The sequence below is a fragment of the Muscardinus avellanarius genome (assembly GCF_963383645.1).
Source record: "Muscardinus avellanarius genome assembly, chromosome: 2".
Taxonomy (NCBI): domain Eukaryota; kingdom Metazoa; phylum Chordata; class Mammalia; order Rodentia; family Gliridae; genus Muscardinus; species Muscardinus avellanarius.
The window spans coordinates 28268199-28284854 of record NC_137787.1 but is presented as its reverse complement, the minus strand read 5'-3'; the positions used below and the strand labels follow the sequence as shown (position 1 = coordinate 28284854).

General features: G+C 36.0%; 1 protein-coding gene across 1 annotated transcript in view; it reads left to right on the top strand.

Moving 5' to 3' along the window:
• Nucleotides 1-16656, top strand: part of CPS1 (carbamoyl-phosphate synthase 1) — a gene marked incomplete at both ends in the record, with an annotated part of 122675 nt that overhangs the window by 47086 nt on the left and 58933 nt on the right. Inside the window, 6 exons of the mRNA XM_080689150.1 lie at nucleotides 1302-1430; nucleotides 3956-4100; nucleotides 5548-5758; nucleotides 7194-7392; nucleotides 10674-10850; nucleotides 15071-15189. Of these exons, the coding sequence (XP_080545276.1) occupies nucleotides 1302-1430; nucleotides 3956-4100; nucleotides 5548-5758; nucleotides 7194-7392; nucleotides 10674-10850; nucleotides 15071-15189 (980 nt within the window). The remainder of the gene's footprint in view (nucleotides 1-1301; nucleotides 1431-3955; nucleotides 4101-5547; nucleotides 5759-7193; nucleotides 7393-10673; nucleotides 10851-15070; nucleotides 15190-16656) is intronic.

Sequence of the window (16656 nt, the reverse complement as noted above, 5' to 3'; positions counted from 1 at the left end):
TATAAGGAAAATGATTTGCCATGCCTAATAATAATAGTTAAAATTATTACTCTTACATATATTTTCAACCGAAAATGTGTTAGTACTACAGAGGCTTTATGTGCTATTGGCAGCCTTTGATGCTGAAATGTTAGGGATAGATATAAATATCTTATTTTATGAAAACAGAAGTATACAACAAGAGATCAAGTGGCTGATCAGTGAAATGCCAATTAATCTCTGTTCTCCTGAATTGAAACTAAGCACTTGCAAAACAGAAATTGTTTTTGTCTTTTTCCTGGGATCAGGCACATCTTTTAAATCCAAATCCTGCAAATAGGACTGGATTTAAGTTATTTTAATTGAATAAATGCTTTAGAATGAGATGGCTCCACCTAGTAGGACTCATGACTAGGAAATTTCTTACATATTTAAAGAGGGAAGATTTGATTTTCTATTACTTATTTTCTGTCATATACTATGCTCATTGATAGGCTATTACCAGTCACTAGGAAATAGTCAGCTAGCTGTACATCTGTTTTTGCCCTGGGCTTTATTTTTTATTTTTTAATTTCCGTCATATATTGGGTGAAGAAGAGGCAGTTTTAAATGTGACTTCCTGATTGTAGAAATAGGCAAATCTTTATAGGTAAGGCAGATACTGCCTGTGAAACTAAAACCGAGTATGTGTGCTTCAGAAAAGAATGCTACAAGGCACATTCCATGTTACAAAGCTGTCAATCAGGAATACTCCCGGGATAGCTCTGCTGAGCATTTTGGGAAGCTCTTGCCATACATTTAGTCTTTCATTGCCAGGTATAATTATGTCCTTGCTTCTCCAGGATGAGAAACAGGCATATGGGAAAGGTATAATTACATTCCCATTGGTAGTGTAATAATATTCCACGACTGAAAAGCATAACCGCCATATGTTGTATTCTGTAAGTTAAAAAAACTCCAAGCTTCTGGGATTATTCTCAGATTGAACTTGAAAAATGAAATATTTCTTTCTATATAGTATTCCTAATGGCACTTTGTGGTAAGACCAAATTGGCTTCATGAGTGAACTTTTCCACTTAAAGACAATCATATATTTATTTATTAAAAACCTCTTTTAGAATTCTAAAATTTTACTTAACATTTGTATTAGCAACACATTTTTTTTTCAGAAGGAGGTCAGGAAACAATATAACATTTTCCCCAAATCAATTGATTTGCCTGAATTGACAGACTTTGAGTGATTTTTTCCTTCACCTCTTCAAATTTTCTATCTTTGTTTTTCTTGAAGGAAAATGGGTGCATTTTTGTTTGTTTGTTTACAGATTGAGGATGCCTTGAAGGCAGCAGACACCATTGGCTACCCTGTGATGATCCGTTCTGCTTATGCCCTGGGTGGTCTAGGCTCAGGCATCTGTCCCAATAGGGAGACCTTAGTGGACCTCAGCACAAAGGTAGGTATCTTATTGACTTCAGTGATATAAATATAATCCAACCCTTTCTCTGCTTCACTGTCTACTACAAAATATTCATGTTTAAGATTTTAGTAGCTAAGAGAAAAACCAGAATATAATGCCTCATTTTCTCATTTTTTAAAAATATTTTGACATGGATAGCATTCAGTAAGTGAAACAAAGCCCACTGCATAGTTTGACCATACCTCAAATTTAGATATCTAAGCTATATATAGTATAACCTCTCAGTTTAATAAATGAACAAATGATGCCAATTACCATACACACATAAAAAATAGAAAACTGAGTATTTATAATTTATTTTCTATCAAAACCACCTAATGTATTGCTAAATACTTTTTAAATATTAGGGAAAATACTTTGAGAAAATCAAGACATGCTTCAAAACAAAAACAAACACACAAAAACAACAACAACAAAACCCAGAGATGAACTCAGAAAACATTGCTCCAGAGACTTGTGCCCATTTTCTGTTTCCGTAGAACAATGCCTGGCGATACAGGGGGCTCAGTAGTTACTTTGAATGAATGGCGTACACTGCCTAGAGGCCCACGTAATGTGGGCATGGCAGTGTGGAGGTAAGCCTGGCAGAAGCATTGCAAGGGCTATTTGGAGAGTCCTTGGTAAACAGCTCAGCACAGCTGATAGCTTTATCATTACTTAGTTTTTTGGGCTGAAACAAAATAAGACCCTTGAATAGTTGACATTGTATTTTGAGAACAGATAACTACAATTAAATATATTTAACTACAATTAAATATTCTTACAGTTATATTGGCATAACTATAATGACAGGCTTTTATGTCTACAACTTGGATTTAGCTTTTCTGAATTTGCCAAAATTACCAAAAAGGAAAACAACAAAAAAACCTCAAAACCAAATGTATCTAATATAGGTTTCTTGTTTCCATTTTGTACCTTATAATAGTGTATTTAAAGCAAAAACATATTTATGGAGGTATAAAAACTTATTTCCTATATTATATTATGTGTCCATAATCTCCTTAATATTAACAATTTCATTATTACTGCCAATAGTGACAAAACATGCTTATTATCTTTTGAAATAAATTTTTATTATATGAAAAAAAATCCTGAATTCCCCAAAGTTTTATATGCAACAAAGTTTACTATGAACACAGTTTTGGACGAGGATAATTTTCAATTATTTATATTCTGCTAAAATAATCAGTAGACTGCCAAATGGTTTTCCTTGTTGAAAAACCTGTTTTTTTCCCTGGAGATTAATTAACTATATCATTATGTCCTAAAATACCCCCTTATTCTTTTGAGATTATAATTAGTACACCTAGAAGTTGAATTAGCTCATCTAGATCCTTAAGTTAACTTTTCTGTATCAAATCAACCTAGAAAAAAAATGACACACAGAGAAGAAACACGTGAAAATGATCTTAATTTCCCTGAACCCAAATATCTGTTCTACTTTGTTAGAATGCAGAAAGCTCTTCCAAATTAATACCCATTATTTCCTAGATTTTCTCTTTTTTTAGGCAACCCATATGAGAAATTAATCATTACTAAATTGTTAACAGTGGCTACAGAGTATCCTAACCACTCTGAGGACCTCATCTGGGCCCTTGTGGGCATTTGCAGTGGCATATGCTCAGCCTTAGACTGATGACTGAGGTCAGAAATCATAGTATTGAGATACCTTATGAAACAAAATTTAATTGAGTTATAATTTCATTATACATCCTACTACTAACTTGGAAAAAAATTCAAAGTACCTTTCCTTTCACTGTTGTCCCATTTAAACATATTAGGAGACAGAGGGACATTTCAGAGATTGCCTCTTTCATATTTTGGGTTCAGTATTCTACCAACTGTGGGTTCTCAGTACATATGAAGTGATAATTATACTAATTCATATCTGTCTAATCAGGGATGCATCATATAGGACTCAGAGTATTTAAGCACTTAGGCACTGATTAACCATAATAATAGATGCATATGAGTCTTTTAATTCCCAAGTTTCCGATGCCATCTTGGCTAACTGTTTACAACCATCATCATCTCCTTTCTCTTCCTCATCAACATCAACTAACTTTTATTGTGTGTGCCTCTGTACAAAGCATCCTCAGCTATTTTAGAGAAAGCCAGAGTCTTTAGACTTATTTTTCCACATTTATTTGTACTTATCACATTTTCTGGTTTCACAGAAGCCTAGCTGCTGAAATAATTTCATTTCCCTCTGCCTGATTGCCCAATTATTTTCTCTTTTTCCTAAATTAGTTTGATTTAATGTCATATCAGCACTTTGAATGGCAAGCCTCAATAATGTAAATCAAGCATATTCATTGTGGGTTGCTATTCCTGGACTCACTGATTTTCTGACACACTGTGCCTTTTGGCGTGCAGGGCAGGATGGAGCCTGGGGTTGAGACTTAAGTGCTGACCAGGATTTACACCAGGCATTTGCTAAGTGTCCCTGTTTAAGCCAGTTCCTTTTCTTACCATTGATATCTTGTGTCACCAATTTTCAGGCCTTTGCCATGACCAACCAGATTCTGGTGGAGAGGTCAGTGACAGGTTGGAAAGAAATAGAGTATGAAGTGGTCCGAGATGCTGATGACAACTGTGTCACTGTCTGTAACATGGAGAATGTTGATGCCATGGGTGTTCATACAGGTAGGTGAAGAATCTTCTAGAATTCTAGTAATGTTTGCATCTTAGGACTTCAACGGCCATAGCAATCTGTACAAAATTGTCTTTCTTAAATCACTATTGCTAGCTGACAGACTATGATAACACTTAAACATGTATGGTATTTTATAGTATGAGAAATATTCTCACATTTAATATTTATGTTCACAAAATCTCAGTGAAGTAAGGCAAATATTACTATCCTGATATCTTCATTTGAAGAAAGAATCAAATAGAAGCAATGAATGGGAGATAAAATCGGTAAGACAGTGTTGAGAAATAATAAAGAGGGAGGTTGAGATGGCTTCAAACAAACTGAGGTGTGAGTCACCAAGTGATTAAGAAAATAGTTTTAAGTAATAAAAATAGGTTTCTTAGCAAGGTAAACTAGATAAGAGGGCAAAGATGAGAACTTACTTTTTAGAAATACTAAACTTGAGATGTGGGTGGAATTCTCAAGAAGAAGGTTGAGAATGTGGAAGTGGAATTCCAGGAGCAAAGGCAGAAATAAAAAGTTGATACAAGATCATTGGAAGTTATTTGGTACAAAAGTAATTTGAAGGCATAGACAAAGCATTCACAGTATTCCGGGACATAGGTATAGAAAGAGGAGAAAGAGGGTCACACTTTGAACAGTAAAAACTTAAGTAAGAGGGTTAGTGAGGAAAGTCAGGATGGATAGTATCAAATAAGCCAATGTAAGGACATTATTTTATAAAAGAACTTTGGTTTTGGCAGTATCAATTGATGGGCAAGGTTAATAGTGAACACTTAATTTAGGTTTTTAGATGTCCAAAAAGATAATTTAACTAAAAAAATTAGTTCTGGGAACCATATGGAAAGGAATTAGATGGTAATGAGGAATAAGAAGGATTGGCACGCTTTCAAGAGATTTAGTCATGTAAAAAATGAGAGAAAAGGTCTGTGTGTATCTGACAATGTTGGAAGATGGGCTTCCTGAGGCAGAGGAGATCTGAGCAAGTTTGCAGGCAGAAGAGATGGAGACTAAGGACCACGAGATTAAGATACCAGGGGCTACAACTGGAGAGGAGTGAGCATGGGAAGGGATCAGATACAGAAGCAGATGGATAAGCCGCTCTTGTAGAGATATTTTACGGAAGCAAGAGCTTGAGAGGGCTAATTTGAAATGAATGCAGAGAAGGGAAGTTGCAGAAACATTTTTTAATCCATTAAGTTGGTGACTGAAGCTTTAATATCTAGATGAGCTTGGGCAGAGTTAAGGAGGTTCCCCTAGGTCATGTGTCAGAATAAAATGGAGAAAACAAGAATCAGAGGGAATAAGGGATATCTTTTTTATACTTGAGATAGATAGATCCTGAGACTGTTTTGTGCCCTATATCATTTAAGTGAATTCTCACTGAGTGGATTATTGAAATAAACCACAAATCATGAGTGTTGCTTGAATCTGCAGGTGATTCAGTTGTCGTGGCCCCTGCCCAGACCCTCTCCAATGCAGAGTTTCAGATGTTGAGGCGTACTTCAATCAATGTCGTCCGCCACTTGGGCATTGTGGGTGAATGCAACATTCAGTTTGCCCTTCATCCTACCTCAATGGAGTACTGCATCATTGAAGTGAATGCCAGACTGTCCCGAAGCTCTGCCCTGGCCTCAAAGGCCACTGGGTAAGGCCAACATGATTGACATAGGTTTGCAAATTCTTTGTAGAAAGAGATGGAAAACAATCTTAGTAGAAGATTGTGCTGCCTTTATAAACTGTATCCCCCCTTTCTGTATGCTAGTTCCAAATAATTTATGATACCCTAAAGACATGGTTATTAATGAGCTTGGTGCCAGATTGAGGCAAATTGTATTGTTAGCTGGCTTTGTTTGCTGGCTAATCATAAACAAATTGGATCTGGGTGGTCAAAGCAGGCTATGAAAAATCTGCTTCTTAATTGTACTTTGCAGGTGTTGTTAAAAATGCACATTAGTCCTTAATTTTGTTCTTCAGCTAGCTTCTTTAGATATATAGCCCTATAGCAAGAATAAAAAAGATAAAAATAGAGTTGCACTCAAGCTTTCGATACATATTTTGATTTGAGCAGTATTGTACATGACAAAACATACAAATTTATCATCAGGTTAAAATAAATGAATGAATTAAACAAAACCCCCAAAGACTAAAATGTAGGTATTTTCCCCCACAGGTAAATGTTGCAATCAAATAATAAATTTGCTGTTCATGTAATAACAGTTAGCAAGCATAATTGGAGGGAAAGTTAATTAAAACCCTTTGTTTCTATTAATATATTTAACATCTGGCATTTTAATTATATGATGCTTAAATGAACAAAAATATTTATGTCTATAAATTTTTTTTATGCAGCTATGCATGTGGCATGGTGGGGGGGTGCTGAACAGGGGTGTCACAAGACCTGAATTCTCATTTGTTTTTTCCACTGACTGAGTGGCTCTGGGCACATTACATTGGTTTCCTCATCTGTTAGATGAGTAGTTGTACTAAAGGACTCATATTCAATACTGTAAACCTATGAATTCTTTCCTAAGACAAAATCACCAAAACTGAAATTACAGATGAGGAGAGTCAAGTTCCCAGAGTTATTTTACAAGGAGCCCAAAGTTCAAAGATAATATGGAGACAGCAGTCAGGACCCCATCTTGCAGAGCCTACATTTTCTGACTATTACAGTACTCCCTATTTGCAGCTAACTACACTGTCTTCGTATATACACTTATAAATTCTTTTTCAAAATGAAGTTTTGTACATTCTCATCTGAGTGGTGGCTAAATACAAGAGGAGGTCAGATCTTATTTATCAAGGAAGCTATTGATTTTGGGTTAAAGAGGTGAAGGTTGGAAGCTATAGAATTACAGGTAAGCATAGAAAGTAGATTTTCCAATGCCTCTATGCTTTACCATAGCTTATTTTATAAGCAGCTATTCTAATATTTATATAGCGCAGAGAATCAGATGTGTTTTATTCACTGAAGTGGAATGATACCAGGATTTTAAGGAAAGATCCATTTGTATTTGGGGCTGTTTTCAATACTCACTGCTCAAAAGAAAAGAAAAGTAAGCCATTTTCCTTCTTTATAGCTACCCATTGGCATTCATCGCGGCAAAGATCGCCCTAGGAATCCCACTTCCAGAAATCAAGAATGTTGTTTCAGGAAAGACATCAGCCTGCTTTGAACCTAGCCTGGATTACATGGTGACCAAGGTTCCTCGCTGGGATCTTGACCGCTTTCATGGAACATCTAGCCGAATTGGTAGCTCTATGAAAAGTGTAGGAGAGGTGAGTTCTTGGTTTAGTCCCCATTTTGCATTTGTTCTCAGCTATTTTGTCAAATCTTATTGAAAGCTTAAGGGTGTTTGTACACTGAGTTATTGACTGGAAAACATAGGAATTTTGTTCCTTCTTTATTGTTTTATGAACTCTATTTGAGTGTTAACATATGATATTGTTACATGGCCAGTTTTCTGGATCCAGGATCCTTCTATTCAAAAGGTAAGGCCATGCATATGGACATATAATATATACATACATATAAAACCCCACATTAAAATAAGCATAACTGAGTTGTAATATGTCTTATAACAAAATAAAAAGCGAAGTAACCAAAAAGACAATGTAGTGTACCAAAACGACCACTAAACTGAGGTTAAGAATTGAACTTTAGTTCATTTATGTGAATTATGGCTTTCATCTCTTTGGACCTCAGCTTTTCACATCTTTAAATGAGGGCTGAACTAGATTATCTCTCAAGGTCTTTCCAGGTCCAAAATTCTAAACTGAGAGGAGCCCAGTGGAATATTAGACATCCTTTCATTACACAGAAGTTTCAAGCTTTTTGGCACCTTTAGAAGATTTTTCATAATGTTCCTTGTTACCATATCTGAAATTAAAGTCACCCTTTGATTATTCCATCTTCAAGATATGGAGCTCATCTGTATGGGAAGAAGAAATGAATCCAGATCCTTGCCTCTGAGATTCACTCCCTTGCCTCCCTTCACTAAGGAGGCTTGCCAGAGTGAAGAAAGTAGGTGTCATGGGACCAGAAAGACAAGTATAACTCGTGGAGTTTTCACTTATCAGTAAAATACTTTCAGCAAGACATTGAGCCTCAGGATTTATACCCACAAAATGGTGATGATATTATCTACTTTGCAGGGTTCTTACAAGATTTAGGATGAGTACATGCAAAGTATGTACTTTATCTTTTAAGCTAAATTCATGGTATACTCCACAATAAACACAACTCATTATTATTATTACTAAATTCTATTCATAAGTGTATTAGAGTAGAATTCAGAGTACCAGAAGTATACATGAATATCTGTCTATCTAGTATGAATATATATCATCTATCATCTTACTTTTTTCATCTGTTCTGGTCAGTATGGAAGTTAAGTCTATATCTCGGTATCTAAGCTGGCTAGCAGGTAAAGCAAAATATTTATGACATATCTTTTCATACTGACTTTCATTGTTCCATGACAGATTATAGCCGAAACTCAAACTAGTAATTTCATAAATATATACCACTAATCACAAGAAATACAGCTTAAATTCATCACTAACTTAGAAAAGAAAAAGATGATTTTACTGGTTCATCATATTCATATATGAAAGGCAGAATTACTACTATGTTGGTCTCCTTAGTTTCCAAGGTATTAATGGAAGATTTTAAAGTAATGACAGATAAGGAACAACTTGACCTTTTGAATTAAAATGTCTTACTAGTTGTAAAACACCAAGTAATGGTTTTTCCACCTTCATAGTCATTTTAAATCTTTTTTTTCCCCTGTCATGCTTTTCAAGGCACAATAGAATTAGAATCCCATGCCATGGAAAGCTGTGCTGATGGTGTTTCAGGCAGATAAACAACTGAATATATAGTTTACACTTCATGGGAAATGTTCTTTTTCATAATGTTCACAGTAAAATTTGTAGACCCCAAAATTTAAAAGAATTTTGCAGTGTTTCCATTTGGGACTTCTTATCTGAGGAAGTTTTTTTGTTGTCAGTGAATATTTAACACCTTACTTTTAGTTCAGTTCAAGTTAGTAAACATTTCCTGAGTTCTTACCACATATAAGATACTGGGAGAATAAAACAGTGAGTAAACTGTAGGTAACTGTGATGAATTATCTACAGTTGGCAAGTTCAGGCTACATAAACAAACAAAACATGAATTCATCAATGAGAAAAGTTAAAATATAGTGTTTACGTGTAGGTGCCATGAGAATGTAGTAGAATAAGATCAAGAAAAGCCATGCTATTTTACTGGTAGTGAATTTTAATAGTATCAAGTATTAAAAAGCATAACTTTATTGTTATATACATACGCTTTCCTCTTTTATTAAATGAAGTCATACACAAACATGTAGAGTATCCTTACAAATAATAAATATATAAGGCAAGCTATTTATAGGACTAGTTACTTGAGGGCTAATACTTCAAATTTTATTAAACACAGTAATATTTTCTTGATTTTATAGCACCATAAAATATCTGATTTTTGACACTGTTTTCTGTGCCTAGGCTATATGATATATAAATACATCGTCTTAACTTTTTAAGACATCACTGTGACTTGCAAATTGCATATCTGAATTGGACTAACATTTTGTTTACCCCTGCTCTCGTGAATCTTCCCTTATTTTTAATAAGTTTTGGAGCAGTATGAAAAGGTTATCTGTTTGGCTGTATCGATCTTTGAATATGTATCATGTTGCACAACTGACATGAAGATTCCTAAATTGACATTAATGGAAGTTTGAGTCTTTTTGATGAATCATGGAAGTTTACTGAATGCAGCATTATGACTGTTATTATTTTAAATTTGAAGTAAAAATGCATAGCAATCTATCATTCCATGGGAAGATTCAATGACAATGTTTATCCAATGAAAATTAACTGGGTAGGTTGCAAGGTCTGACTTGTAACTTGTCTAAACTAAATTGCCACATAGTTTTTCTAATTGATTAGTGTACAATCAGCTATAAAGATTGTGGAAAGACACATTGAATTTGTCATGGGGAATTTAGTCTCCAGGTACATTCAAAATTATAATCTATCTGTATTCATTATGATTCTCAAGGTTATACTTATATTAATGCTAAGCTATATAGAGAGCCAATTTGTTCTTCATACTAACTGATTAACTGATTCTTATTTAGACATAGTTCTGTTTTTGTTAACATATGTCTATTTTTTCTATTTGGTTTTATCCTAAAGGAAATTGGCATAAAAGAAAGATCCTATTAAGAAAGGGTCTGTATACTCTGGCCACTTACTCCTTACTTTAATATTACTATGGTTCAAAACAGATACAGCCAATTTTCTTGTCAGTCTCAGCTAGTACAGCTGAATTCTCTGACAGGTAAAAGACTTATTATGTTAAAATCTTGGAGAAAGGAAGAGAGGGACTAAAAAAAAATCTTAAAATTTGGGTGGGGCTCTCAACTTATTTTTTCTTAAGCCTTTGTTAAAAACGTTCTACATCCGGCACTGCTACAAACTCAAAATACATGTTCTTTCTTTCACCACGAGCTCCTCTGTGTGTCTTCTAGGTCATGGCTATCGGGCGCACCTTTGAGGAGAGTTTCCAGAAGGCCTTGCGGATGTGCCACCCGTCTGTCGATGGCTTCACCCCCCGTCTCCCAATGAACAAAGAGTGGCCATCGAACCTGGATCTCAGGAAAGAGCTGTCTGACCCGTCCAGCACACGAATCTATGCCATCGCCAAGGTGATGTGTGATGGGGTGTTTAGAACTACCCTTTTTCTTCTCTTTTCAGAATCTAGCCAGACTAGATTTTAAGATTTAATCACCAAGAGGTCTTGAATTCAGAGATTCAGGGGAAATTTTAAATCTCTTCAATAGCAACAGCTACAGAATACTGAAGAGCCCTGTGGACTCATCAACTATCCCATAATTAATAGAAAATTATCTTTTATTTGACATTCAGCATGGACATAAGGGCATATTGTAGTTTTAAAGATTATGAAATAGATAAACTTTCCTTTCTTTTAGCATATATAGTATCAAAACTCTTAAGTAGATTTGACAATACTGACTTATTTTCTATCACCTTCATTACTTGTTCCTTGAATAGGTCAAAAATTGTAGTTTAGAATGCCGGGCGTGGTGGCGCACGCTTGTAATCTCCACACTTGGGAGGCGGAGACAGGAGGATCACTCAGGTTTGAAGCCAGCCTCGCTGGTTTAAGAGACCCTGTTTCCAAATAAAAATATAAAATAGATCTGGGAGTGTAGCCCAGAAGTAGAAGGGTTTTCAGGAACCCCAGTACCACCAAAAAAAATTGTAGTTTAGAAAGCAAAATGTATACCATGACAATATAGTATATGCTACTTTAGACTTTAGAATAATATTAATTTATTTGCTTTCTTGTGTTTAAACAACTACAGCAACAGACCATAAAAAAGACTTCTATGTTTATATGCTTCTTCATGCAATTATTTTATTGGTGTTACTTTCATAGCAGTGAGCCCCACATTTCTCACTTCACCTACTATTTTCTTTTTATTCAAATTAAATGCCATATTAATCTCCTTTCATATTTACTGTACTTAGAGTTTTGAAATTTCAGCTCGTCTGATTTTATAAAAGGTGACTTGGGCAGCTGGGATCTGTCTGGTCAGAAATCCCTGAATGGCTTTTTGACATTTAAGGAAGCTCAGGCATTAATCCTCCAACAGTATCAAACCACACTGCACTTCTAAAGCCCTGCTGAGCAGGTGTTTTTCTCTTGTATGTGTGGGTGTGCATGTACTGTGGGTTGGTGAAAACATGAATTTTATCTTTAAAGAAAAAAAACTCAACTTTATAATTTGCCTTTGCAAAAACAGAAAAATGCTGTCTATGATTTTGAACTCCCTGCAACTTTTATGTCTATACCTTGAGAGTCTTGGGGCGAGGAGAATAATAAGAAGAGATGTTTCCTTCATTATATCTTATGTATACTCTCCTCTCCTCACTCTTACGGTTTTTAAATGCAAAATATTTAAGGCCCATTAAAATTCTGATAAATACTATTATCTTTTTTTCCCCTTGGTACTAGTGATTGAACCCAAGGGCATTCTGCCTCAGAGCTACACCACCAGCCCTATTTTAATTTTAATTTTGAAACAAGGGTCTCACTAAATTGCAGAGGGCCTCACTAAATAGCTGAGGCTGGCTGCGAACCTGCAAAACTCCTGTTCCAGCCTCCCAGGTACTGGGATTACAAGTGTGCACCACCACACTCAGCTCTACTTTTATCTTTTGATGAACATGTTTCAGGGTTAACTTTCAAACTTAATGTTTTACTTGTGTGGTGGTATCCCACACGGTGACAAGAGGTTATTCTTGAAAGCCATTTCACCTTGCCTACTTATTGTTCCTATTTTAGTCTTTTATTTAAAAAGCAATCCATGAAAATCATGTGTGTACGTGTGTATGTGGAAACACACACATGCACACACTCACATGCATGCGACTTTCATTCCCTCAAGCAAAGGACAGTAATTAGATTTTGTCCTTAAGTCTAGCAATCATGTTTCTGCCACTTTGAGGCAGATGAAAAAGGGAATCATTTCTGTGTTCCCAGCTAGGCTGTAAAACTCAAGCAAATCTCTCATTCTTTTCTAACAGACTTATAAAGGATGAGAATTCTGGGCAAATGTGTGGAGGTCGATTCTTGCACAGAATACCCTATGTACAAGCAAGAAGTGCAGGGCCCGAGATATAAATGATTGTCTGCCAGGGTGAGGGGAGAAGGAAGTGATTTCAGTTTGTTAGAGGTCATCATTACTGTTCATTTCCACAGCAACTGGGAACTTGGTGATTTTGACAGAGTGTAAGGACTGTGGAGGGCTGAAGGGAAGAAAAAATGAAGGGCTTGTGTAAATCTTCACTTGCTTTCATGATTCTTAGCAAAGGGCAGCTGCTCTAAGGTCTGATTTTTTTGTAGTAGTTTTATTTCAGTATGACTGGGATCATCACCTCTTTTGATTTGGGGAGAATACAGGGCATTGTTATTGTTTTTTATTTTTTTTGAACATTAAAGTAACCTCAAATGTATGTGGGGTCAATTATGGACTTCATGATAACAGTATATCCTGGCAAAGCTGTGGTGCCTGAAGATAAAGTCTTAAGGCTGACCTTGCTTTCTATTAAGAACTGTGGATGTGACTGTAACTTGTCCTTCTTTGCAGTGAATGGACTTTAGGATTCTGGGCTCCCTTTCCTGTGCATGACTGGGTGAAAACCTTGCTTGATCTGTCAAAAGTAACTTAAGGGTCTATCCACCTTAGAAGGTTGATGGCCAACGACTAATTAAATTTTAGCCACTTAGATAATAAAACAGTGTAATCCTTTGGAATCTGGCTGTAATTTCAGAAAGAATCAAACAGAAGAAACATAAGTAGACGTAGGAAATTAGCATGACTTTGAGTACTCTTGTTAGATGTCATCTTATCCTAGTCAATAGAGTTCTGAGTCATGCTATACCTCAACACTTACCATTGTCTCTGCATTATAAGAAATGAGTAAAAGCTTTAAGAAGACTAAAATTGTAACAGCAGAGTTCCTAGTTACATCTCTCTCTCCCTTTCTCTTCTTTCTTTCTTTTTTCTTTCTTTCTTTCTTTTTTCTTTCTTTCTTTCTTTTTTTCTTTCTTTCTTTCTTTCTCTTTCTTTCTTTTTCTTTCTTTTTTCTATCTCCCTCCCTTCCTCTTTCCTTCCCCTCCCTTCCTTCCTTCCTTCCTTCCTTCCTTCCTTCCTTCCTTCCTTCCTTCCTTCCTTCCTTCCCCTTCCTTCCTTCCTTCATGCCAGGGATTGAAAACAAGGGTATACTACCTCTGTCTTGCACTTCCAGCCATCTTTTATTTTTATTTCTGAAATGGAGTCTTAATAAAATGCTGAGGGCCTCACTAAGTTGCTGAGGATGGCCATGAACCTATAATCCTCTTATCTCAGCCTCCCAAGTACTGAAATCACAAGTATGTGACACATCTTCTGGGTTACATATTTTTTAATGGAGTTTAAATATCTAAAATAAGATGTTTTAAAATATATGGATTATTATTTTTCACTGGGTATATACATGTATCTGTATGTGTATATGTGTGTATAATTTACATAGATATAATAATAGATACTGTTTGAGCATTCACATTTTGGTTTTGAGAGCTTATCTCTTCTTTCAGGTGAATTTTCTACTGTTTAATTACTAGTTATAGTTTTGCTTTGGAGAAATTGTTCAAGAAAGCTTGAAGAGAAGGCTGACCTTCCTACTAAACATAAGTTATGATGTTATTTTGAAATATATTAGGTTTTTGTAAAATGTTTGGCTTAGCACAACAGTCCTAGGAACTGATTCAAAAATAAGTTTTGGTTAGAAGTCCTCTGTGAGGAAATACCTGAAGGGAAAATGCCAAGAAAGATCTCACCACAGATGCTCCAGCTGCTCGCTGCCTGTCACATGTTGTGTGAATACACACAAGGGATGAAATATGCTCTGTGCTGAAGGAAGACTGTCACAAACACAAGCTAACTGATCATTATATTGATTTTAGGTTTTCTTATCAATTTGACTTAGTTGTAGTTTTAAGAAATTCTCTTTAATTCCAAAGAGCTGTACCAACTTAAGATATACATAGTTGTAGTTGGGAACCCACTTGAATAAGGAGGAGAGCCACAGAAGCTGTAGGGGGACTGTTCAGAGCACAGCCCACTCTGACATCTCAAGTTGGGCACCTCATCTGCCTGCCCTCTGTAGGTGTAGTCTACAGCATCTTTAAGTTTATTGAGAGGAATGTCCCCAATGTCCACTTTATGTTTCATATCCCATTGTATCACCCCAGGCTCTCTAAATAACATGTAGAGGAATGGATGCTATATGTTTCCAATCAAATAAGACATTTTTACATGTTTGTCAATGAAAATATTTCTTCTCCTTCTGACAGGCCTTGGAAGACAACATGTCGCTTGATGAGATTGTGAAGCTCACATCCATTGACAAGTGGTTCTTGTATAAGATGCGTGACATTTTAAACATGGAAAAGACACTGAAAGGGCTCAAAAGGTAAAGCGCTCTGGTGCTCACTCCACACAGCTTCTATGCTTTTGTTGAATAATCTCCTTACTCTTAAGAGTTTGTCCAAAATTCTGGCTTTAATTAGGTAAATAGTACCAACACTGGGAAATAGTAGCCATAGGCAGAAGAGAAATTACAATTTTTGTTTTTGAGATACGGAGGATGAAACCCTAGGGCATTCTACCTCTGAGCTACAGCTACAGCCCTATTTTTTATTCTTTATTTTTGAAATGGTCTTACTGAGTTGCAAAGGGCCTTACTAAGTACCTGAGGCTGTCTGCGAACGGCGATCCTTTTGTCTCAGCCTCCCAAATGCTGAGATTAGAAGCGAGCACTACCATGCCTGGCTTGGCAATATTTTAGATGTCATTTTTAAAAAATTCTATTAATATTTTCAACCATCTTCTACCCTACTCCTGTCATTAAATCTAACTAGTGATTGCATTAGGTTTCTTAAATTCACAAAACATTATTGTATGTTTATGAATGTTTTATTTAATTCCTAAATATGTTGATTTAAATTTTGTTAGTCAGAAATTAAATGAATAATATTCCTATTTTCTATAAATGTTATTTTAAGTCCTGAAGCCTACCTTTGCCTTTGAACATCAGCCTATACATTGCTGGATATTGATAAGAAAATGTGTTTCTCTTGAATTCTACTGATATTTTTAACAGTGGGACTTTCATTTCAGCATACAAATCACACCTATTCATATTTCTGTTGATAGGCTTCTCATTCATTTACATTTTTATCTACTTCATGGACAATTATTTTTAAGTTTCGTTTTATGTTGAGAATATTCTGGTAATGTCAGTGCTTTAAAATCTCCCCCTTTTTCTGTTTTTTTTTCTTTTTTTTATTAATTTAATTTTTAAATTGGTGCATTGTAGTCATATATCAATCACATTGGAGTACAAGACTTGAGAGGATATACAAGCACACATCATCCAATTAGCCCTCCTCCAGCCCCCATCCCATTCCCTCCCCCTCCCTCCATCCCACGCTTCTTTGGTGATTTACTTTGATACATTTGTTTATGTACCTCCTGCGTTTTAAAGAGGCTCCGTCCTCCAGTATTACATACCCTCTGATTGGTCACATTAGTTGCTTCACTATAGGGCCCTTTCTATAGCTCAACCTCTTCCTGTTGCCCTTTTCCTCCTAGTTATTGCTGATTAAGAGAAGCGTCTGATTTATATTTTCTGCGATATTTCTCTGTGCATGCTGTGTTGCAAGTACCGATCCCACTCTTGATGATCCCAGTAGTGGCCTGGCTACTCAGTGGACTGATCCAGACCTCGCTGGCTCAAGCAGCGGCCTTGCCTCATGGGAGGCCCCAGTTCTGGTCTCGCTGGCCCCTGCACCGGTCTAACCCCTAAGCTGGCTTTGGTCCCGGCCTTGGAGGCTGCAGGAGTGAACTTGCCTCACGCCAGGCTCCGATGCTGGCCATT